The following is a 26,309-nucleotide window of genomic DNA, read 5'->3' as shown; positions in this document are numbered from 1 at the left end:
TTATTAATCTTTGTAATGCAATAATACCATATTTCTTCAATTCTAAGATGCTTTCTTTGCTCATTTTTACTTGTCTAAAATAGAGTTGTAATGGTCTTACAAGGAGACCTTATGAGGTGTCAATCATGGATCTGAATAATATTGTATATGTGTGAATAAGTCTCAATACAAATCTTTATTAAGCAAAGGGAGAAAGTGCACTTCTCAAGCATTTTTGAGAAAAATGACATTAAAAAATCCTCAATGACTTATAAGCAAGTTTTAGGAGGTTTATTTATTGAATGCTTCGTGGTTCTATTGTTTGTTTTTCACATACGCAAGGTTGTGGGATTGAATCTTGGTGATGGAATACATATTTCCTCCCCTCCAAAGTGTGAAATTTTTACATAAATTAAATAATTAAAAATCACATGGGCTTATACATTTTGTTTATTTATCTACTAATAAAAATGTGTATTTTTCTTTTACTTTCTTCAGCTGTTATGTATACATAACAAAGGAAAGTATTGGAATCATGTCAAACTTGACCCTCTGAATTTTTTTGCAAATCTCCATGTTTTGAGACTTCCCGAACCGAAAAAAAAGGCAAAAAATTCCGAGGATATTTATGTGCCTGCTTGTGTGTATTGGCCTCTATTTTGCATAATATCTCAGGACAGCGTTAAAGATAAAGAAACAAAATTTGGCATGGTAGCTTGTATATAAGGGGCATTGATTCTATTAAATTTTGGTTGTGAAAAGTTAAGGAGATGGAGAGATAGAGGGTAGTCATGTATCATATCTTGTGAGGGGTCAGGCTTGTTAGCATTTACAGTGTTTTATAAAACTCACATCTACCCTCAAAATTAAGTCTTTTGCTATTTTATAATAATTAAAAATATATAAACTTTTTATAACAAAATCTCATAACAGATGGTGCCATGTACAATTTGTTATTTATTTTGATTAATAATACAAATTTTTTTATTACTTCTTTCTTCAGGGAGTAGTAAAAAAAACTTTTAAAGACTGTGGACTCAATAATCATGGAAGCACATACGCTTGGTGTAATAACTTATTTGGGAATAAATAAACTTTGTTTATGAATTTCATGATATTGGTAGTTTTTTGTTTTTAACCTTTATATGTGCACAATGCGCAATGTTTGGTGAAAAGTGAAAAAAAGGAACCTTGATTAATTGGGATTTCTACTATAATTCTCTAGATTTTCTGCCATTTTATACCATTCTAGATTTTTTCATCGAACAAAAGAAGATTCGGTATGTTTCCTGAGTCAGTATTGATGAATAATTTATCAGTTAGCTGATGCTATTGTTTATAATAATCGTGTAGGATGAATCTTTTTGTTTCAAAGGCTGACATAAGTGATAAAAAAAGCCTTTTCTGATTGTCTGGAACGATACAAAAATTATTTTTTAAAGTATGATAATTAGTGCATAACAAACAAAAAACAAAACAAATTATAGTTATATATATAATTTATTATTAAAATAGTAAAATTATAATTAAAATATTACTTTTTAAAGTAAACTGTTAGTTGAAAGCTATAAACAGTGATTTCTAATAAAATGAATTTGATTAAATAATGAAATAAGGTAATGCAACATATGAATGATCTGCCAAAAGGAGTACTTCCTGAGAAGACTGTGTATGGGAAATTGACTCTTATTTAGGTGTTAATTAAATGTAAAGAAAACTGGAAAACTCCTAACAACTTCCAGCACATTGAGTACTTAATTACAAACATTTTTGGCTTTGTTCAGAGGTCCTCTTCAGGTAAAAAAATTCAGAATACCTTGAAAATTATTTGAATCATTACTAACTGAATGATTGTAAATTTAAAAAATTTTAGAATGCCTAAAATAGGATATTTGAGTAACTTAGGACATAGGAGCTCAGTAGAACTATAACTCTTGTTATTTTGTCTGAAGAGGATCTCTAATCAAAGCCAAAAATCTTTGTGATTGGATACTCAATGTGCTGGAGTTGTATGGTAAGTGTAAACTAGTTAGTATATGAAGTTTCAGCTTGTGGGATGTTTCTATGGAGAACTCCATATGGCAACCTGTTGGTTAGGTGTAAACTCACAACCAACTACCAGTATTCCCTGATTAAGTGAAGCAAATAGTTTTGATGTTAAATTACTTAAAGCTTCATTATTTAATATGTGTGATGTTGCGTTTAATACCAAATTTATGTTAACTTAGATTATACAACATAAAATTCATAGTGATAATTTAATTAATGGAAATTAAAAGCTTTTAGTTATATTTAAATTTTAATACTTCTTTTCAGATGTGGATCAGGTTTAAGTGGACAAGTGTTAGAAGAACAAGGACATAGCTGGATTGGTGTTGATATTAGTCAAGCTATGTTAAGTAAGTAATATGAAACAAAAATTTGTTATATTCTTTTGATAAAATTGTCAGGACAATAATTGTAAAAATTCAGATAATATGTAATATAAGAGACTATACAATAAAGAGTCTTCTTATGTCTTCTCTCACACCTCAGGAAATAACAGTCTTCCCCTCGATGTGGGTTCCTGTCCGTGGTGAGGGGACCTCCCAGAGATGGTTTAGTATCTCTTCTTTACCATCCCTGGGATCTGAACGCCCACCCACGTGTTTGCCGTGCGTGGTGTCCCGTATGCCGGAAAGGGGGATCCTGGTAGTTGAGGGGCAACATAACGTCCCCAACACACTGCTTTGGCCCCTGCTTCGGATAAACGGGAGGCTCAAATCAGGCTCCGTTTGAGTCAATCGGCTGGTCGTTGAGTCATTGTTGACCTCGGCTTGGAGTCAACTGATCGATGCAGATTGGGCGGACATGTCAGACAAGATGTGCTCTACTTGACTGCATTGTGAGGGTATAGCTCCTGGGAAACCCTGGTGTGACGGTCTATGGGATCCTCTCATGTGACGGCATCCCCTTGTTGGGCCCCATGGTGGGTGGGGTCACTAGGAGCTGAATATATATTTTTAAATATGGATCATAAAATCACAAAACAAGTGACCAAAGACCAGACCTCCAGCCACCCTGCTTACTTAATAGTGCATGCGACTGGAGAAAAACCTCTATCTAAAGCATCTCCATTCTTGATTCAAAAATTGTTTGAATCAACTATTGGACAATTGAAAAAAATACAAAAATTAAGATCGGGAGATTTACTGGTGGAAACAGCTTCCCCACAACAATCGGCAAAACTTTTGCAAACAAAGACTCTGGGAGAAATGGAAGTCACTGTCACACCACACGGAAGCCTAAACTCATCACGTGGTGTGATATCTGAAATTGATCTGATGTCTGAAGATGAATCAGACATTCAGATCGGTCTTTCAGATCAAGGTGTCGTTGCTGTTCGGCGCATTTCCATTCGTAGAGATGGCAAGTTGATACCAACCAAACACTTGATACTTACTTTCAACAAGCCAACATTGCCATCCTTCATTACAGCAGGATACCTACGTTGCTCAGTTCGTCCATATATCCCAAACCCGCTGCGTTGTTTCAAATGCCAGCGGTTTGGACACTCACAAACATCCTGTCGCGGGAAAAGCGTATGTGCACAGTGTGGGACTGAAGGTCACGAGAGTACCGAATGTAAAACTACCCCATGCTGTGTAAACTGCAAGGATGCGCATCCTGCCTACTCCCGAAAATGCCCTGCATGGCAGAGAGAGAAAGAGATCCAGCGAGTGAAAACAGTTAACAACCTACCATACCCAGAGGCTCGCCGCATGGTCACTTCTAGTGCACCACTGAAGCAGAAGACCTATGCTGCTGTCTTGAAATCCACAAACACTTGTGCGGTTCAAACAGATATCTCTGTCTCTCCAAGTGAATCCTTTACCCGCCATGCGAAATGTTTAATACTGCCATCTACCCAAACACCAGAAAAGGAGAGCAAGAAGACCAAGACACCCCTACCTAAAACAGGGGTAATAACAAGAAATGTGGGTTCAAAAAAGGCCAATAAAAACCCACTTAACAAGCAAAAAGTAAAAGTTGCCCTCTCTAAATCAGCTAAAAAGTCGGAGACTCAGTCTATGAGTGAGTTCTCTGACTTTTCTGATGAAGAGACTAATTCGGAGGTTACAAAACCAAAGTCACCTCCAAAAGAGAGACCCCCTGTTAAATTAAAGAGGGATACCCTCGCAAAGAATGCTACCTCAAACACATAATGGATTATAAAATAATCCAATGGAACTGTCGTGGTTTCCGCAACAACTTCTCTGACGTTAAACACCTGACATACTCTACCTCATCTCTCTGCGTGGCACTCCAGGAAACACATCTAAAACCTGGAGAAAGAATTTCTTTAAAAGGATTCGATCTTTACCGAAAAGATGACGACAGCCACACCCGCGCCAGTGGAGGTGTAACTGTACTGGTTTCAAACCGCATTTCGTCTTTTCCGGTACAAATAACAACAGAGCTGCAAGCTGTGGCAGTCAGAATATCTATGGGTGTTACTGTCACAGTTTGTTCCATATACTTGCCACCAGATGTCAGAGTCAATGACGATGAATTGGATTCATTGGTTGAACAGCTGCCAACTCCTTTCATTTTACTTGGTGATTTCAATGGTCACAATCTAATGTGGGGCAGTCACGATATCAACCGTCGAGGCAGAGCCATTGAAAGATTCATAGGCAATCACCAACTATATTTATTTAATACTGGAGAAGTGACATACTTCCACGCCCCAACAAGAACATTCACTGCCATTGATCTATCATTAGCAACCCCGAATCTGTTTTCAGCGTTTACATGGGAGGTTGGATCTAATCCACTCTCCAGTGACCACTTCCCAATATTTTTAAAATATAGAGGCAGAGAAAGCTGTGAAACAGCCCGTCCACCACGCTGGAAACTTGAAACGGCAGATTGGCCTGCATTTTCCTCTTTGGCTAACGTCACTGAGGAAATGGTCAATACTGCTGATATCAATGATGCAGTAGAAGTTGTCACTTCCAGTATTATTCAGGCAGCTGAAAAAACAATGGGGAAAACGTCAACCAGATATCCAAAACATCCGAAACCATGGTGGGATGAGAATTGCGAGGCAGCATTTAAAAAGCAAAAGAAAGCATGGGGGATTTTCAGAAGATACCCCACTGCTAACAATTTGGTTGCTTTTAAGAAAGCAAAGGCTAATGCCAGAAAAATAAGAAGGCAAAGCCAAAGGGATTCTTGGAGGAAGTATGTTTCTAGCATAACATCTTCCACCAGCTCAAAAGCAGTCTGGGATAAAATCCATAAAATCAATGGAAAATATGCTTCTCACTCTCTGTCCATGCTGGAAAGTAATGGCACAATAATCAGTGACATAAAAGGTATTGCTGATTTGTTGGGTGAAACATTTTCGTCTTCATCCAGCAATATTATGTATACAAGGGATTTTCAGGCTTATAAAGTCCAAACTGAAAAACAATATCTAAACTTCCACTCCCCATCTAATGAGGATTATAATGTGCCATTCAGCAGAATAGAACTATGTACAGCAATCTCTCGCTCGGGGAATACTGCTGTAGGTCCGGATAAAATCCACTACAGCATGATAAAAAATCTGTCAAACAATTCCCTTAGTAACCTTCTGAATCTATTTAACAGAATATGGACAGAACATATTTTTCCTGACTCTTGGAGGCTATCAATTATTATTCCCATACCCAAACCAGGTAAAGACCGCAAGAATCCCTCTAATTACAGACCAATTTCTTTGACTAGTTGTCTGTGCAAACTTTTCGAGAGAATGGTAAACAGACGCCTGATGTTCCTCCTAGAGGAAAAGAACTACTTTTCACCACATCATAGTGGATTTCGTAGGAACAGAAGTACCACAGAGTATCTAGTAAACCTTGAAACGTCTATACGCGAAGCGTTTGTAAGACGACAGCAATTAGTGTCTGTGTTTTTCGATATAGAGAAGGCTTATGATCGCTGCTGGCGATATGGAATACTCCGTGATCTGCATGAATTTGGACTGCGGGGTAATCTGCCAATTTTTATAAAAAACTTCTTGCAAAATCGAAGATTTCAAGTTAGGATGGGCAACACTTTGTCTAGGCCTTTCACACAAGAAGAGGGTGTTCCTCAAGGTTCTATTCTGAGTGTGACTCTGTTCCTAATCAAAATTAATAGCATAGCTAAGTGTCTTCCTTCCAGTGTTAAACACTCATTGTATGTGGATGACTTTCAGATCTCCTGTCAGTCTACTAACATGAGTTTTATTGAAAGACAACTGCAAACCTCCCTAAATCGCATAGACAATTGGTCGAAGATCAATGGTTTTACTTTTAATGCAGAGAAGACCTCGTGCATCCACTTTTGCCGAAGGCGTGGTTTGCACCTGGAACCTGAAATTCACCTAAATGGGGTTAAAATCCCAATGGTCAATGAAGCAAAATTTTTGGGTGTTGGGTTCGACCATAAATTGACGTTCTTGCCACACTTGCGCAATTTGAAGAGTAGATGTTTAAAATCTCTCAACCTTTTAAAGGTATTATGCTGCTCATCCTGGGGAGCAGACAAATGTTCGATGCTCAGGATATATAGAGCCCTCGTTCGCTCTAAGCTGGATTATGGATGTGTTGTTTATGGCTCTGCGCGAGAATCTACTCTTCGGATGCTGGATCCAATCCACCATCAAGCATTGCGTTTGTGCACTGGTGCATTTCGAACTTCCCCTATTCAAAGTTTGTACGTGGATGCTTATGAGCCTCCACTATCTCTCAGGAGAGAGCAGTTGTCTTTGTTCTATTACATTAAACAGAAATCTCTGGCTAAGCCTTCAGTTGATTGTAGAGTATCAGATACTCAGCTGAAAAGATTATTTACAGCTCGCCCAAGTTGTGTCCCTACATTTGACATTAGAATGGAGAATGTAAGCAGCACGATTGACCTGGACACAAGCAACATTTCACAGGTCGAGGTCGATAATATATCACCTTGGTCAACTCCTGTGATTAATGTTGACTTTAGCTTAAAGCAGTTTCCTAAGGAATCCACCCCAGACTACATCTATAGGCAGCACTTTGCAGAAATTCAACATTGTGACAGGAATTTAATTCCTATTTATACTGATGGATCGAAATCGGTTGATTACGTTGGCTCAGCCTTTGTCTGCCAGGATGAGATCGTGGCAGAACAAATCGCATCGAATTCTTCCATCTTTACTGCAGAGTTGCAGGCTATTTACCTAGCCTTAAAATATATAATTAGTAAAGGTCATCGTCGCTGTGTTATTTACACTGACTCAGTTAGTGCACTTCAGGCTTTGATCTCACATGAACCTAGTTCTCACTCTATAGTGATTAAAATTCGCAAACTGTTTTGCCATCTTATTGCAAGTAATATTTTTGTAAAATTTTGTTGGGTCCCAGGCCATGTAGGTATAAAAGGGAATGAAGCAGCTGATGCAGCTGCAAAGTCAGCAAGTCCTTCTCAGCATACAATGTTCATTGAAGGAGGTGACTTGAAGCTGGTTGTTAAAAAACGACTAGCAGAGAGATGGCAAAATGTGTGGAACGAACAAGTCCACAATAAACTTTACGAGATCAAACCTATAATAGAAAATTGGACACACAAGAAACAGTATGATAGGAGATCTGAAGTCATTCTTACTCGTCTGAGGATTGGACATACTCGGCTTACTCATCAATACCTTTTAAAGGGTGATGACCAGCCAGTATGCCAGTACTGCATTTGTATTTTAAGTGTCAAACACATACTTTGCAACTGTGCTGCTTTTGACCAGAGTCGCAGACAGTATTTCGGAAATGCAAGTTTTAAAGAGATTTTGGGCCAGAGGCCAAATGTTGATAAATTACTGAACTTTCTAAAAGTTGCAAATATTTATAAACAGATTTAGTTGTTTGTTTATTTTATATTTACATATTGTTACTATATACATTTTAATTGTTATTTATTTTTGTTATCGGTTCTATGTTTATTGTTTTTATCTGTTGTTTTGTTCTATTTTATTCTATTTAATTTTGTTATTTATTTATGTATTTATTTACACCATGTGTTGTGGCGCAGCTTGGCCTGTGTTGCCTTTGTGCCAAAAATTTAATAAAAATAAAAAAATAAAATAAATAAAATAAAATAGAAATAACAGTCTTACAGTGGAGTCAACCTTCATTTAGAGACTACTCATCTGCCTCAATATGCAAAATGTTATAAAAAGTTTATATTTGTGAATTGGGTTTTTTTGTATCCATTTTGGGTTTGGCCAAACAATCGGGGTGGAGTGGCTGTATGATGAAAGACAGAACCTGATATATCTAGGACACGAAATTTCTTGAAGTTTCATGTCTGAATTCAATTCTGGATTTTCACAGAGCCGTGGGCTGATATCTTTAATTGTCTCAGCATCTGATCATCCCAATGAACAGACTAATTATGATTGTTATTACAATTCAGTTATAATTACACTAACAAGGGGAGGGTACAACCTGGGAAATTCACTTCAGGATGAGACTTGGTATATAGATAGTACTCCTTTAGGGTGTTCAACCCTCAAAATAAGAAAGCACAATGGCCAGCCAATTTTGAGAAAAAAAGCCTTTAAAAATTCGAGCTCAGCTTATGTACTAATAAGTTTTGCTAGTTCGGCAGCCACCGAGCAACTCGGTCGATAACGTACTTGGCTACTGTCAAGTCGTTCAGGGTTCAAATCTCAGTCTCGATTATTATTGTTTTTTTTTTTTTTTTCCTTTTTAAAAATTTTTTAAACTAAGTATTTTTAATATATAAATGTTAAAATTTTATTATTATAAATAATTTCATTTAAAAAAAAATGTTTAATACATATTACTTGTCATTTTAATTATAATAATACAAAATTAAATAAGTATATTAATAATAATGGTTATAAATAGTTATTATAGGAAGTAAAAAGTTTGGATTGTGTTATTTGTTACTTTTACATATATTTTTTATTACATACAAAAACCTGAATGATAATTATCATAGAAACATGGGACACAATACATTTTTTGGCATCTAGCACAACAAACAAACGACAAACGCTTACAAGAGCAATGTTCTTTCAGAAGATCAGTTGGAAAACAAACTTCATTCACATTCAAGAATACCTCTCTGTCTTCAGCAAGTTTAGCAGCATACCAAGCATATCTAATCATTTTATCAAAAATTGGCAGTGACAATTGATGATGAACTATTGATTGTATTTTAATACAGTCTTCTCGAGAATTTATTTCTCAGTTTTGTTTGATTAAATAAGCAGAATTTTGAAAATTTTTGATTAGATTTTTTACTTGTTTATAAAAATAGACGTCACAAGGTTGAACAAGAGGAGTACACTTTGGAGGAATCACTTTAACCATACAGGTAGGTAATTCATTGTCATCCTGGACGATTTCATCATATAATTCAGGTTTTGTTTGTCCTCCCCAAGAGTTGATAAGTAGAAGAAACTATTCCTTTCCCACATAAGGTTTTAAACAGTTTTGAAGGAATTCAATATATAATTCTGTCGTAAGCTTTCTGGACTTTGATGATGTTATTATAACATTTTTATATTTTTGTGTGTATTCTACCATTTTCTGCACTCTTGGACCAAATTTACCGGTTGATTCTTGAAGACATACAAATACCTGAGGCAATAGTTTTCCAGATAAGGTGAGTGCATATTGTGTAGTATATGAATGTGTCACATGACATTCCATTAACGAACCTGAAGAAGATCTCGATGGAGATTCAAAAACATTAGTTTATTCTGTTAATTTTCGTCGTTTGTACCGGAAATTTAAAGGTTGAAGTTGCTGGATTAGACTTTATATGTACCGGTAGTCACGAGTGAAGTTTGTTTTGAATGTGTCACTTTATTCATATTGTGTCGTTTAACAAATACAGTTTTGCTACCTTTTTCTGCAAGAGTCCTGTTAAAAGTAGATTGGTACTGGTACCCTAAAAACGATAATAGCATGAATTATATAAAATGGATAAGTGTACAATTAAAATTGAGCATAATTTTAATACTTATTAATTATTTTGTATTATTATAATTAAAATAACAAGTAATATGTACTAAACATTTTTTTTAAATGAAATTATTTATAATAATAAAATTTTAATATTTATATATTAAAAATACTTATTTTAAAAAATTTTTAGAAAGGGGGAAAAAAACAATAATAATCAAGACTTGAACTCTTGAACGATTTGGCAGTAGCCAAGCACGTTATCGACCGAGCTGCTCGGTGGCTGCCGAACTAGCAAAACTTATCAGTACATAAGCTGAGCTCGAATTTTTAAAGGCTTTTTTCTCAAAATTGGCTGGCCATTGCGCTTTCTTATTTTGAGGATTGAACACCCTAAAGGAGTACTATCTATATACCAAGTCTCATCCTGAAGTGAATTTCCCAGGTTGTGCCCTCCCCTTGTAAGTTAGAGTAAAAGATTTGAATTTTTTCATCTTCTGCAAAGTTGATGGATGTCCTAAATCTCAGCAAGAGCATTAGATATTTTAAAATCTTTCTAATGGATAAGCTAGTGTATTTTTACAATCTATAACAAGTATTCATTTCATTTATTTAATATTATTATATATAATTTATTTTTCTCAATAGCACATTTTAATAATTAATACATCTCTAGAGCAAGTATGTAAATATAATTTTTTTTATATTTTAAATATAGATATTGCAAAAGAAAGAGAAGTGGAAGGTGATGTGATTCTTGGAGACATGGGAAATGGAATGCCATTTCGTGCTGGTTCTTTTGATGGAGCAATTAGGTAAGTGAATTATTGAGAATCCTTACAATAAGTTTTGCATAATAAAGTTTGAAACAATGTACTGTATTATATAAATTAACACATTGACTGCCATAATTTACTAATTAAATTTAAAAAGCATTTTCTAATTATTTGTAAAATAACAGATAGACTATTTTCTTATCCTCACTAGTCTATTTACTACTCAAACAGTGGCTCCACTATTCTTTCTAATAAATAAATAGATAAATAAAATTGTGAGCTAAAATAAATCAAAGAATACATTTATCTTCAACTTAAGATTTGGAAGTGTTTCTTAATAGGGGGAAAAATCATGGACTCCTAAATATCTATATAGTGGATTCTTGATTTACCGTTCTTATATCAATTGTTTTTCTGCATCTATCGGTTGTTTTCTCCAGTTTAAAATAAGGACCCGTATATACAATGTTAATTTTTCTTGTATTCTTTGTTCCCACAATGTTCATTCTGTATTTTAACTGAAAGAAAAATGTTATCCTACATCAATTGTTTGACAATAGAGGATGCTAAATTGAAACAACAATTTTTGTGTACTAAAAATAAAAGCACATCAAATTTAACAGTTAAACCTTTGACTACATCTAACCAGTTTTTATTGCAATTTTTGGCAACTTTTTGTCTAGTGTTTTACAAAATATTCCTACTTTATTGGCAACATTTTCTCTTAAAATCTGGCAACACTGGTAAAAATTAGCATGTCTCACAGTTTCTATCTGTACGATAATTATTGTATTTGTATGATTACTTTGTGCACCGTTTGATGTACAATAATGTCTGTACGATAATTTCATAAATATTCCTTACTTTGAAAGCAACCATTAATTTTTGAAAAAACCAATTTGCAATCACTATTTTTATATGTATCGCTTTTTTATTGATATTTTGTGTTTTTTTCCCACTGCTAGAGGGCTACTAAATTTTCAAAGTTTTTAGATTGGCTACTACCATATATTCTCAATTACGTGCATTTTTGTCATACTTTTTGAGACCACTATTTGCTATACTTTAGATCTATCGATAAAATGCTCAAATTGATTTTGTGAGAATCCAAAAATGAGTTATAAAATTTATTACAAAAATCCATTTTATTAGTCAATTTAGAAAAATGGCTGGAATGTGGACCTTGATCCAAACTACTATTTTAGCTGCACCTGACAGTGATTCAATACAACTATTCGCTTTGACTTATTTTTCCCATTGAAAAGGTGATACTTTTGTCACTTTTATGACAAAAAGGGAAATCAAACTTCCTTTCACAAGAGCTTATCTCAAATTTTAACAAACATCTGGATGTTTGACTTTTTAGTATGTCCCGTCAGCTGATACAAACCCCAAATTTTGATTGGAAGGGACTTATGTATAAAAAAGAAAATTTCCCATCGTTCGAGGCCGTTTTGCCATTTTTGCTGTTGTGCACCAACCCAGAATAATCCTCCAGTCTCGAATTCGAATCAACCTTCCATCTGACAATTAACCTCACCGCAAGAAGAATATCAACGAGAGACAGATTGTTCGTTAATCCGATGAAAAGACCAACATTTGTCAATCGAGGTAGTTTGTTTTTAATGATGTAAACTATCTCTCTTGCATTTAAATGGGGACTTTAGAAAATATCTGTGTGTATCACATGTTTGTATTTTTAAGCTTGTTATTTCCATTAAATTTTACTTTTAGTTTGTTTAAATGGTCTCGTTCTCGATTCCGAATGTATGCCGATGTTATCGAGAATCCATAATCTTCCCCCTCGGACAAAAATATAAGAACTTCAAATCGCGGGCCTAACGTGCTAATTAGGCTGGTGTCGGGGAAAAATTCTAAGGAAGATCAGACGAACTTCCTGTTGACAAAATGAAATAATATTACCATCCCATTCACTGACAAAGTGGGCAGATCTTTTGGATCTGAAGCTGAACATGGATGAGAGACAACCTTCTCTTAACCCTGGATTCCCACAATTTGAAAAGAAAATTTGTACAAATAAATGTTCTGTTCAAGTCCCATTATGTTTTTACTTGTACAAAATGTATTAATGTAGTGCCTGTAGAGTAATTTCCATCTAGTGAACTGTCTAAAACTGAATCTTTTTTGGCATAGGGAGTCACAACCACTCAAGGAGTGGACTAAAAATTTTAGATGGTTGCAAAAGTTTGGAAAAACTAAGGTTTATACATATGAAATAAGTACTGTATATAAAAGAATCTGTTACATATTTGTTAATAATAATTTGTTAATGTCTGATATGTTGAAATTGTTTGAAAAAATGTAAATTTTAGCTTATGCCCATTCAGAGGTTGTTTTTGCATCATATATAAGGAAGAGTCATGAAAACTTCATTGTAAAATGGAGTCTAAAAATTTTTTTGTTGTAAGAAGGGATTGAAGATAAAAATTTTGAGATTCTGACATAGGACAAACCTTGTTAGTATTTATTTGGATAAAGGGCATAAATATAAAGGATCGAGATGGATGTAAGGTAATTTTAAGTGAAATACGATAATTTCAAGGGGCAAATACAATGATTTTATTCCCTTAAGGTTGGCAACCTGCATTGTCTCGAGGTAGGAGAGAGCATGTCTGGATAAGTGAGAAAAGTCAGAACGCTTTTCTATAAGAGAATCAACACATCATACGTGACCAAAATTTATAATTTCATTAACATTTTCAACACTTCTACTGTATCATCTTCAAGTGCAAGAAAAGAGTCAATACATTAAGTATACTTACCAAAAATATAGAACAAATTTCAGTATTCTTAACAAGTTTTTAAAATGTAGAATACACGAATGCCCATTTATTTGCATACTCCATACTGTTTAGTATTACAGAAAGCCATCATGTAATCCTATCAACTAATAACAGTTCTAACTTTTAGTAAAAACCCTCAACTTCAGAAAATTCACTTGAAAATACTAGAATTTTATGCAGTTTCTAGCTAATTTAATTAATATTATAGTTAAAAATGATTGTATATTATCTGAATGGTTGTCTTCACTTGTCATTTTTTACTCTAAGAACTAATCTAAAACACATTGAGGTTTGACCTTTTATTTAAAGCCATTTTGATAGTCTATGTTTGAGTTTTTAATTAACTTTAGTGTCTCGGAGTTTTAAAATATAATATTAGTTATATTTTATATAAATAACATTAAAAAATGTAATGTAAAGAATATAATTTGGTTTTCTTTTATGACATCCTTCAATTTATTTCAACAGTATTTCTGCTATTCAGTGGTTATGTAATGCTGATAAGACTACTCATAATCCAGCAAAACGACTCTCCAAATTCTTTTCGTCATTATATAGTTGTTTGGTAAGTCTTAAATATTTTTTAAAATATTTATACACTATAATTTAAAAATTATTCTCTGACTGTATTTTATGTAAGATTTTGAAACTTCTCTATCCAGGGATTCTCAGAAAACATTCATCCACAGCTCCATGTGTGGTTACAGAAATCATTCATGGTCATTATTGTGTAACAATATCATTATCTCTTGGAACAGCATCTATAATAATTTAAAACCACTGGGAGAAAAATTTTCTCCCAACAGTTCTAAATTATTTAACTTAATTAATTAAAAATTATAATTATTAATGTTAATACAAGATGGAGCCTAATGCCTCCCTCTAAAGTCAAATTGCTTACGTAATTTATTTAGTAATTAGCCTTAACCCTTTCCCGGTCGAGGTACCGATCTATCGTTACCCTAATTGTTTAGCAAAACCGCCAGGGTACCGATTGATCATTACCCTGTTAACAATCGATTTTTATAAAATATATCGACAACAGATGTCGGCACTTGACGGCAGCGTCTTGTTTATCGTCTGTTTCACATATTTTTGTCCGGGTGGTGTTTTGTCGACTTAAAAAATTTTAATTGTCGGGGTTTTTTTTTTCTTAATTTTCCATTTTTTGATAATTTTTTATTTCATTTTAGCATATGCAGTAATATTACTATAATATGTTAATACATTAAAAATATTCAAGTTATGACCTTCAGTTCTGATATTTTATATATTTTTTTAATTTTTAATTTTTTTTTAAATCTAAAATATCAGCAAATGTTACATCTATTGCTACTGGTAATCATATGTTTATTACAAAAATATATAATCTTGTTTGATATGAAATGAATAAAGTATATTAGTTCATTATATTAGTTGAAAGCAGAATAAAGTTTAGATTTCACACAAATGTTTGATATAATGTGCGATAATTTCACAACAAATAAACGTACATGCATAAGTGTTATGTCGAATTGTACAGAACAATATTCTACATTGTTCTGGCTCAGTGACAGTAAGAATGAAGTAACCGGACAATGTTAATTTTGACAAAAAGTAACAAATTTTCAAGTTTGAATGTCAGTTATCATATATTATTTTTTTTTCTCATAAATTTTTCAAACAAACTTTATTGAAAAATGTCGTATTTAAAACTAACTATATTGATAAATATATGTGATTTTTTTCATATGAATAAAATAATAATTTAATTTTTGGTGGATTTTTAAAATAATATTGCCCGATTCACACTATTTTGCCCTTGCCATTTTACAAAATAAACGTAAACAAGGGGGCGTGGCAAACGGCAGGCTAAGGGTTAAACTAGCTCGATAGAATTTCGGCATTTGGTTGGTGTTTAGCTTTAATATATCGGGTTTAGAGATGATGTTTATAGTGTTTTATAACAAAATATTAGAGATGGAACAAATATTTTTCTCAAATTTGAATATTAACCAAATCTTGAATATTCAATATTTCAAATACAGTGAAAACTGCTTAGGCGACCACCTGCATTCGACGGGCACCTGTCAAAACGGGCAAAAATTTCTGGCACGGAAATAGTTTATACATAGAGTCTTCGTGTAAGTTACCCGTATTAAACGACCACCTGTGTAACGCAACCGCGGGCGTCGATTTTTGGTCCGAAACAACATACAAAACCATAATAAGTGACCACTTCCACAAAATAATCCGGTCTAAAACTTTTGTTGGAACCCACTCTCCCACCCTTGAAATTAGGTGCAGGTATTAATGAATTAGTCTAGCAACAAAGGAAATTCATTTCAGTTTGTTCGAAATTGTCTGAAAAACAAAACAAATGCAAAGTGCTGTCATTTAGAAGATCGTGTTAAAGTTATCAGAGAAAGTGAAAATGGTTTATCAGAATGGCAATTAGGGAACTGTGGGAAAACAAAATTTATTTTACCATAGACCTACAGTACAGTAGAGCGTCGAAAAGGGGAACCAATTGGGGACTGGGGTCCTTCCAGTTAATGATTTGTTCCAGTTTCCGACTTTGTACGAAAAAATACATTAACCTGTCCGATGGTTCAAATTTTTCTCCGTTGCGTGTCGCTTCGGTTGAATTTTCGTCGATTTTAAGCCTAACAAAAATTTTTATAATAATCATCGAGGCTATCGTATCGTTAAAAATTATTTCTACATTTTGTACAAACAAAATAAATATATTAAAGAATATAAAAAACATGAAAATTATACTTTAGAAGTAAATTTAGTATCAAAAACATTCGATTCGGCACGACACGGTCCGACTGAAAATCGTTCCACTTTCCGGCCATTCCACTTACCGACGTTCCAGCTTATCGACGCTCTACTGTATTTCTTTGGGGGTATAAATTATTGTACACAATACAATTAATCGGCTGATCTCATCGTTTGATAAAATTTATTTTATTTATTTATTTTGAAGCTCATATACGGTACATGTGCAATACATAGTTTCTGTATCAACCTACCTTATTTCCACAATATTTTTAGAAAAATAATATCCAAGTAATTTTCGCATGCAAAATATTCAAAAAACAATAAACACATTAATGCAAAAATCAGTTTTACAGGCAACCTTCCTTTTTCGATTCTGTGGTTGTCAATGACAATCGCGAGTGTAATGAAATCGTATTATGAGAAAAAATAATAAAATCATTTTATTATTAATTAATAATTTTCTTGTACTTAAGAAAATATTAAATATTAAAAATACAGTATTTTTAAAGTTATAATAAGATTAAACTAACAAAACCAAACCAAAGTGATGGAGAGATACGACATGCTTGTATATCGATGATGTAATACACATAACCGAGGAGCGAACGAAAAGAACCAAGTCGAATTAATTAAGTCGGAAAAAAGAGTGTGCATTACGATCGAGAAAATGCGAGTATTTTATTAATCTTTAAAATATTGGTATTAAATCTGTCTTATAAAATCACGACGATTCCTGTTAATCGAGTTATCCGATAAGAGTAAAATACAATACCAACATAACTCTATCATTGAAAAAATTTGCGTATTTTTGCTCACATTGAGTTTTGCTTAGTGGAAATGGCTAAAAAGTGAGTAAAATATGTACGGAAATGTGGTATTACGGCACCACCCGTATCGGACGACCACCCGTCTAAAAGACGACTTTTTGAAGGAACCGTGGGTGGTTGCCATAGACAGGTTTTAATGTACTGGAATATCTCAAATACTTAGTGAACTTAATTACATTATTTAACTTAATTACTTAATAATTTTGTGTAACTTGGTTTATTTATTTCTATATATTAATAAAATAAAACAAAAAAGTTTGAAGTTTCATTTCTTAGAATTTAGTAAACTTTTTATTTTGACTTTGAGTTTTACAGTGCCTTCTTTTTAGTATTGTTATCTTAACTACAATAGATTAATCAGTGATTGTTTTCATTTTTCCTACTGCAGACTTTTATTTATGGAAAGAAGCAAATGTTTACAATCTAGTCTACTTATTTTTTTGTGGAAAGTTAAAACAGGGGTGGTAAAGAGGTGCTGTTTGCATGTACAATACTGGATGTATTTTTTAGTATTCAGATTAATTTTTTCAGTGTTATGTTTGAAATCTTGTATAGTTGAATACTAAAAATTATTTCAGTATTTGTGGGTAGTATTTATCCATCTCTAAAAACATAAAAGACGATTTTTTTTCAACAAACATCAATTTGCAAAATATCAATAGTATTTAGAAGTCTCTTCTGCTTGCTCCTATTTAGTAAATTATTAAATGCAATGTGTTTTTTACATTTTAAATAAATTAAGATAGATTTTAAAGTATTGAAGAATTTATTTTGAGTATATTAAGTAAAACATTTTATATTTATAATGTTATTTTTAAATAAGCATTAATATGCATTGAAAATAAACAATATGCTACAGATGAAATATTAATGGAAGAAATAACTTCCTGAATAGTTTAAATTAAAAATAACCTCCACTAATACTTTAGAGTTTTGATTTTTTTCATTAATACGAGTTCATTTCTTAATTTTTCTCTGAAATATAGGTGCACAGTTGAGACATCTGTTTTTATTCTCTCACTCTCTTGACTGCATTCCATAAATGAATATACAGTAAAACCTCACTTATGTGGCAACCTCTGAAATTCACCTGTAAAATTGCATGAGTTTTAATATAAACTGAACTCCATCTTTGTGGCCACTGGTGACTTCACTTACGTGGCTAAGATAGGAATGTCCTAAAATGATATTTATTCCTATTTACATGGCCAACAGAGTAGAAAAATTCAACATATTGTTTAAAGCATTCTAAATGGAATGTCTATTTAATCAATGTTCAATGCCTGTATTTTAATATTTTATTATTTGGTGTTAATACATTACTCTGTGTGAGAATTTAAATTACTGTTTATTGAAAAAGATGTGTGAATATTTTATTTTATTCATTTTCTGTTTGCTTTTATAATCTGTATTAAACTTTTAGCGGAATTTAGTACGGTACTCTTAATTACAATTCTGTACGTCAATTTTTTCGTAACCCCATCTAGGCAATCGCCTCACTTATCGTTGTCAGAAATTGTATATCCCCAAAGGATAGCCATATAAGTGAAGTTCTATTGTATAAACTTATTTACTTCTCACCAATTTTCTTCTTTGTTTGTTTGTATAAACAACAAAATATGTATCCGAAGAGCATTGTGTTTTCTAAGAAGTTAGTTTTGACTCGTCGGGAGGCCCCGTATATTTCGGCATCTTAAAGTCGTCGTCGTCGTCTATTTTTATTTCCAAATTCTTTTTTAAAATTTTCATATAATTTAAGTTAATCCATTAACATTTTTATTATTTGATATACAAGGAATCAGTAAATGGGCCACAACACTAACCCCCTAATTTAGCAAATCATTATGTTTCTTTTTGTTGATTTGGTTTGATGGAAAACGATAATCGATTGGTATTCCTCTTTGCAAGATACGACAATCTTTTAATCTCGACTCGACCAAACTCGTCGGAAGCCAAACTACTACCAATTTAGATCACCGACGCAAGCGGTACGCCCGTCATTATAAACCGGGACACGGCAGGAGAGTTTGTTTCGATCTTGTCTAATTAATTTTTGAAATCTGCAAATTATTAAAAAAATATAAATTACAGACTTTAGTTTCGTAATGTATAATATATTATAAAATATAAAAAAATAAAAATTCTCTTTATTTTTAGAGTCGAGGTAGTAGAGCGGTTTTCCAGTTCTATCCCGAAAATAACAATCAGGTAAGTTTTTATTGTACATTTAAAATATCCTTTAAGAATACAGAGCATTGATTATATAAAGTAATCGGCGAGACAATTTTGGATAACCAATCACACTTAGTAGGTAAAGGATAAAAAAGGTAAATACCTTAAATAAGACATATTTAAACATTATGCCAAATATTCAAGGAAATGCTAATAATTCAATAAAATTCTTGGATATAGCAGATTTTTATTCTTTTATATAAAAGCTCTAATTTTAAAAATCAGAGAATCTTAATATAGTGACCAATTTTTACCAAAGCATAAAACTCTGACATCAGTTTCTCATTAGAATACATCTTTTGTTATGGTGACTTGTGCAACATATAAAAGAACATTAGTAGGATAAATAACAAAACTACATGTGACTAAGTGTAACAGTTTAGAAAGATACTTCTCATACTATGTAATATGATGAGCCTGCAGCATGTTTGACTATAATTTTAGACAGCGTTGTTTTAGAACATCACACTTGACGTCTCAAAAAATGATTTAAGAAAATTTATGCTTTTCTAAGTAAATCATTGATTTTTCCACAGAATAAAATAAGTTTATTTTCATTAATTCCTTATTTTAGATGATCCAAACAAGCTTTAAACTGTTTCAGGTGGAGTTGATTACTTTTCAAGCAATGAAAGCAGGTTTTACTGGTGGATTAGTGATTGATTATCCAAACAGCACCAAAGCAAAAAAGTAGGTATATTCCTCTTAATTTTTATAAATTCTTAGAAAAGTTTTGATGATGATTGAATACTTTTGTTAGATTAAGCTATGTTAAAATAAATGATTTCTTGAATTTTGTCTCGTTATAGAGTTGAAGAATATAGTGTACAAAAAGTTTCATATAGATTTTATATTTAACTCCTACATAAAAAAATTTCTTTTGTATTTTTATGACTTATAGAAATATAATATAATGAAAACATTATTTTTTAATGTAGGTATTTTCTTGTGCTGTTTACCAGCGGTTGCCAAAAACTACCGGAAGGTCTGGGAGTAGAATCGTCCAATTCTATACCTTACACAAATGTCAGGTAAAATTAGTTGCATTTTATGAATTTAAGAAAATCTTGTGTATTTATGTATAATAAGAGATCGTAATTTGTAATCTTTAGAGAGCGTTTAAAAAATGCCAGAGGCAAGTCATTGAAGAAGTCCAAAGATTGGATTTTAGAGAAGAAAGAGAGAAGGAGAAGGCAAGGAAAGTAAGTATCTTTTCAAAGTAATTTTATAAAAATAAGTAAATTTTTAGAAATTTCTTCAAAAACTAGTTTAGTAGTAGTTTGTTGTTGCTGCTTTCCATTTAGTTAATTATTCCATGGATTACTTTTAATGCATTTCATTCATATAAAACTTCCTTTCTTGCTTCAAATTTAAATCTGGTTTCTCTTTGCATTGAACCACTGTGTTTTTGGTTGATCCCCCCCTTCTTATTCTACTACCCATAGCTTCTGTACTTCCTTCAGCACCATAATTCAAAGGCATAAATTTCTTAGTATCTAGTTTTCATACTCATATGGTGTTGTAGGAAGACTATTGCATTAACTAGTTTGCATTTCGTAATGAGACTGATACTCTTACTCTTCCAGCAATTCGTGTTAACCATTGCAGTTTGAGCAAGTGTGAGTCTGCATTTGATTTTGAGGCTGGATTTATCATTACAATCTATTTTGGAGCCAAGAAAAATGAAGTCTTGAACAATTTTAGTTTCATTATCAATCTTTGCTCGCCCATCTTTTACTGTGGTCCTGATGTTCGGGTGAAAATTAATCTTACTTTCTTTCACTTTTAAGATCTTTCTTACTTCTTGCAAGTAATGTTGTGTTGTTGGCATATCAAAGTTTGATGTTTCTGCCTTCAATCTTTGTATTATCTAATTTTGCATTTTTTAAAAATGGCTTCTATGAATGGATTTGAAGATCTCTGTAGTGACAGTATGCATCCTTCTCTCGTATCTTTGCAGCTGTTAATGACCTTCAGTAGAATGTTGCCTGTGTATCTAATATTTTAAGACAATTGTACAAACATTGCAGCATTTTTGTGTGTTAACTTTCTTTGTAATAGTAAGGAAAACTGATCTTTTTCACTTCTTCTGCTAAATCATCTGAGAAATTGAAAAGTGGCTAAGAGTTGTCAGTGCCATTGGTGGTGGCTTTAGGAGTTCCACTAAATCTCATCAATTCTTGGTGTTTTTTGATCGATCAGTTGCAGATTCTCTGATCACTCAAGGACATCAAGTTCCAGATTCAATGGTCCTTCCTCCAATGTCTGTTATATTTAGTTTTCACTGATAAATCTGCTCTGTATATCCTTGGTACCCTTCTTTGGTTTCACATTGATCATGTAATTAATAAATCATCATCATCATACACCATTCACGAATTTAGGCCACGTTGACCCGTTTCGATCTCAACTAGACAGGATCTAGGAGTCGTTTTTGTGGACGTCCAGGTCGTCGTCGTCCTCGTGGTTGATACTGTAAAACTGTGTGAGGTATCCTATCCGGCGACATTCGAGATACACGTTGAAGCCATTTTCAATTGCAATTATTTGTTGTTTTCTGCCGTATATCGCCGTCCGTATTATCCGTCCGCTCTCTGTTTCGTCGAGACTTATAAGTTCCTCGTGTCTGGTTACTAGCCATACGACGAATGGTCCAGTAGTATAACAAATCTCACTAATATATTTATATTAGAATATATGTATTAAATTAGCAGAGAAAATAAATATATAATAATAAATAATAAATAAATGATACCACTAATTTTAATTTGGCTATATTATGGCAAAATAGTTGAGGATATGTAAATTGGACCAAAGATTGATTGTTAAGCTGCCATTTTGTATTCCATTTATTTCTAAACATTAAATTTTCTGGAAGTGAAGATTGAATGGAGGTCCAAGTATCCTTAGTGTAAGTGACAATGCGTCTACACAATAAGTAGGAGTTGTAGGCTTGAGTCCTGCTCTGGATCAATTTTTTTCAGAATATTCTAAACTAATTAAAATAAATAAATTATTAAATTTAATACAAGATGATGGTTTAATTGCCTACCTTTAGTCTATATTAAACAATATCCTCATAATCAATAGCCATATTATATCTCAATTAAAATCAAGTGGCATCATTTGTTCATTACTGTTTGTTGGTTTGGTTTTATATGTAATTGATAATGTAGTTTCTACTCATTGTTTTCACAAATTGTTGCCTTGCAAGGCAGTGAAAGCTATTCATGCTCACTTCAGATAAGTAAATAGTTCTCATGTGACCTCTCTTATTTACATACTCCACATGATGTAAATGTTCCTTTTAGTATCTTTCCTTGTCCTCTCTTGTCTGTCTTTGAAGTCTGCATTTGGTCTTCCTCTGTGTTTTTAGCCTTTCTTTTCTCTTTTGTAAGTTTAGTCGATTCTTCGGATCTATTTAACCGAGTTTGGAGCATTCTCGTATTGTACTTATTGTCGTGCCGTTTTGACGACGGCATTTATTTCTTCCCATACTTCGTTCGGTTGCTTTAGAAATTTGAGTACGTCGAGTCTGTTCTTGATTTTAATGGTATATGTTGAAAGAATTTTATCAATATTGAATTTCCATATTACAGAATTGCAGCTTGATTTTGGTGACGAGCAGATCATGATCTGATCCACAGTCTGCTCCTGAGAATCATCTTTATGACTAACACTGAATTCTTCTATTTCAAACTATCTGTCAGATTATTTATTGAGCCATATTAAGACTCAATAACTAATTGGATATAAATCAATTTGGTTGAAGGTATATAGTTTATTAAATTTATCAAGAGATGGCAGCTTAACTGTCTACCTCTGGCCAAATTGATTTGTATCCAGTTAGTTATTAGCCTTAATATAGAGTGATAGATAATCCAGCAGATCATTTGGTAATACAAATATATTGGGTAGTTTTTATTATAACTCTTCTATTATTGTTTTAATCAAATTGACTACATTCTATGCCAATATTTGCTGTTGGGGTTTGAATAATCAAAGCAACAGCTCTATATAATGCTATCTACTATATCTACTTCAATTTTTCAATTCCTTACTTGGAATTGAAAAATTGACAATCATGTAAATGGACATCCTGGATGTAGTAGTAGAAAGTCTCCACTTTTGAATCATAATGGTGATAATGCAATGTTTTCTGCTAATGCTGAAGGTGATTAATTCAGTACTGGCTCTTTCCTATGGAGAATTAATGCCATTCCTTTCTTTCTGATATTTGTTTTGTCCAAGTGATATACAGAGTGTTCACCATAACATTTAACCAGGTGCAAAAGAGTTCTTTTCAGCATTACATGTGTGTGTGCATATTATGATCGTAACTAAATTTAAGATTCTTGTCTAGTTATAATATAGTGGAGTCTATTCCAGTGTGATTTTATGAGAGACTCTTGAATCTCAGTATGAAACTGTACAATCTTAAACACCATTTTCAAGGCAATCATAATTTCATGGAAAACCAATAGAATTTTTCTGAAAATTAGTGCATGTGTTGGGCAGAAAGTATTAAAGGAGGCTTTACAAGCTGGGCAATTTCATGCAAGAAAAAGTAACTGTCTTGCTTTAATGACATGGGCAAACTCTTCCAATTCTTGCTATTAAATGCTTTATAGTAGTAATAAACTTTGTTTCTTCGAGACCAACTGAACCGAACCTCCTAGTTACCCGAATCCGGGACCAAACTTTTTTTTACAGCAGACCGCATAACCATTTTGTTCAATACAGTATACCGAATACACAAAAAATAAATATATTGGTTGTGTTTATTTACCAATACACAAACATGATCGCTGCAGCAAGCTCGTAATCACTTTTCTCAGAAACTTCATTGCAGGTACTTACACAAAAAGTTGCCAAATTTTTATCTCACTGTCAGATGCAAAAATCAGATTGTAAGTAAAAATGCCAAATTTGGTCCAAATATTTTAATTTTTCCTACATTGTAAGTTTATCTACAATCTATGATATTTCCATATAAATAATTATATTTCAGCTCGTTTGTGGCACACTGTGGCGGTGGGCCGTAGTTTGGTGACCCGTCCTAATGCAATACCGAACAACCCGTGGCCTTAAAGCCTTGGCAATGTAATTTTATTTTCCTGTTTTCTGCTTTGTGCCAGTATGCAACCCTAATTAGCTGATATTTGTGACAAAGAACATTCAAGCTAAACTCAATTAGTGAAAGGATTGAATAAATTATATATTACTAGTTTGCATATCAATAGAATATACAATTCTGGTACTTAGTTAACTGGCAGTTCTCGGCACTCGGTAGGCTTTTGTTTAAACTCTTTTGGCAAGCCCCCACTGCGGGGTGGCTCGGCGGCGAGGGACGGGGGCCGTCGCATCCGATCGGTCCACCCCCCAAAAAATTCCCGGGGATTTTTTGACCCGTCCGAATTCGATCCCGGGTTCCCCAGAGTGGTAGATTGTCACCCCGACTGCTTGGCCATCCAGCCGTCGGAAAAAAACGAATGCAACCTGCCGGAAGGTACAAAGTTCACTTGTGGCCCACAACCAGAAAAGATTATTCATTACAATAGTGACAAATAATGAGCAATTATTTATTGTGACATTGTCACAATGCTGGGCTGCAAGTTTCATTCATATTCTTAACATATATTTTAATTTAAATAAAATTCTCCATCTCAAATTTGTAGTGGTTGCAACTTGTACATCATACTTTTTATGATGACAACAGATTCATGCAGGTCATGTATGTACAGTAGAGAGTCGTAAATCGGCACCCCGGTAATCGGAATCGCCAGTAATCGGCACGATTTTCAGTCGGACCGTGTCGTGCCGAATCGAACGTTTTCGATACTAAATTTACTTCTAAAGTATAATTTTCATGTTTTTATATTCTTCAATATATTTATTTTGTTTGTACAAAATAAAGAAATAATTTTTAACGATACGATAGCCTCGATTATTATTATAAAAATTTTCGTTAGGCTTAAAATCGACGAAAATTCGACACGAAGCGACACGCAACGGAGAAAAATTTGAACATCGGACAGGTTAATATATTTTTTCGTACATAGACCGTAATCGGAACAAATCCCTAATCTGAACAACCCCAGTCCCGAATTGATTCCGATTTTCGGTTCTCTACTGTAACTCCATTCGGGGGAAAATTTTTGAATTGGATTCACGCGACTTCCATTCTAGACTGGAAGTTTGTGTATAGTTAATTGGAGTCTCCCGCCCCTAAGCTTTCCATATCCGGTCTCGACTTTCGTCTCTCTAACACTATTCTCGAAATTAACGACAGACGGACGACAGTGGGAATTTATAGGTCTACAAGTTTTTTCAAATTTGCAATCCAGTTATCTTGAATTGTTAGCTAAATTGGTCCAGAAAATTTTATGGACAGATTATATACTAAAAAATTAAGTACTTAGCATAAGTGGTTATATTATTATGTTACATTTTAATATTTGTTTCAGGGAAGTTCGAGCTGACACAAAATACACAGGAAGGAAAAGAAGTGGAAGATTTTGATCATATCTATTTGTAATCATTGTACAACTATGTCAATAACAAAATAATAAAGATCTAATGTATTTATTTAATCTTGTACACTTGTTTTTTGTTTGTTTCATAATTCTTATTTAATTTTTTTGAATTAAGGCCAATTGATATTTTCAATTGGTCAAAATATGAATTAAAATATTATTTACGTTAAAAATGAAAATATTGAAATCAACTAATATTAAAAATTTGCATAAACCTCTGATTTTCTATTAAGTAAATTGCTAGTTTTAGCCTTGTGCTTTCAGCCTTATAAACTCAATATTCAGTCTTTGAGTACAATAACAGAATTTATGACTTCATGTCTTAAACTCTCAACTTTATAAAATATATTTGAGTACTAAAGGTGCTCTTAGTTTTTATGAAATGAGATAATGGCATCAATTTGTCCTAAGAATG

At 33.1% G+C, this 26,309-nt stretch overlaps 2 protein-coding genes across 2 annotated transcripts in view; both read left to right on the top strand.

Annotated features, from left to right (window-relative positions):
* LOC136976602 (18S rRNA (guanine-N(7))-methyltransferase) overlaps window positions 1–25,951 on the top strand; it is a 30,721-nt gene extending 4,770 nt beyond the window's left edge. Inside the window, exons 4-11 of the mRNA XM_067271934.1 lie at window positions 2,296–2,378; window positions 10,672–10,768; window positions 14,002–14,098; window positions 19,284–19,334; window positions 19,963–20,048; window positions 20,297–20,389; window positions 20,471–20,560; window positions 25,826–25,951. Of these exons, the coding sequence (XP_067128035.1) occupies window positions 2,296–2,378; window positions 10,672–10,768; window positions 14,002–14,098; window positions 19,284–19,334; window positions 19,963–20,048; window positions 20,297–20,389; window positions 20,471–20,560; window positions 25,826–25,880 (652 nt within the window). The 3' untranslated portion in view covers window positions 25,881–25,951. The remainder of the gene's footprint in view (window positions 1–2,295; window positions 2,379–10,671; window positions 10,769–14,001; window positions 14,099–19,283; window positions 19,335–19,962; window positions 20,049–20,296; window positions 20,390–20,470; window positions 20,561–25,825) is intronic.
* LOC136976610 (uncharacterized) lies at window positions 2,988–4,280 on the top strand. Its single transcript, XM_067271947.1, has one exon. The coding sequence runs from the start codon at window positions 2,988–2,990 to the stop codon at window positions 4,182–4,184; it is 1,197 nt and encodes a 398-aa protein (XP_067128048.1). The 3' UTR covers window positions 4,185–4,280.
* Window positions 25,952–26,309: the final 358 nt, after the last annotated feature.

Source organism: Centruroides vittatus, unplaced genomic scaffold, assembly GCF_030686945.1.
Source record: "Centruroides vittatus isolate TY-2023 unplaced genomic scaffold, ASM3068694v2 contig_409, whole genome shotgun sequence".
In the NCBI taxonomy this organism is placed as follows: Eukaryota; Metazoa; Arthropoda; class Arachnida; order Scorpiones; family Buthidae; genus Centruroides; species Centruroides vittatus.
This window is presented reverse-complemented; position numbering and strand designations above follow the sequence as displayed.

Excerpts from the sequence above, each read along its gene's own strand:
- LOC136976610 (XM_067271947.1), top strand. The coding sequence starts at position 2,988 with ATGGATCATAAAATCACAAAACAAGTGACCAAAGACCAGACCTCCAGC.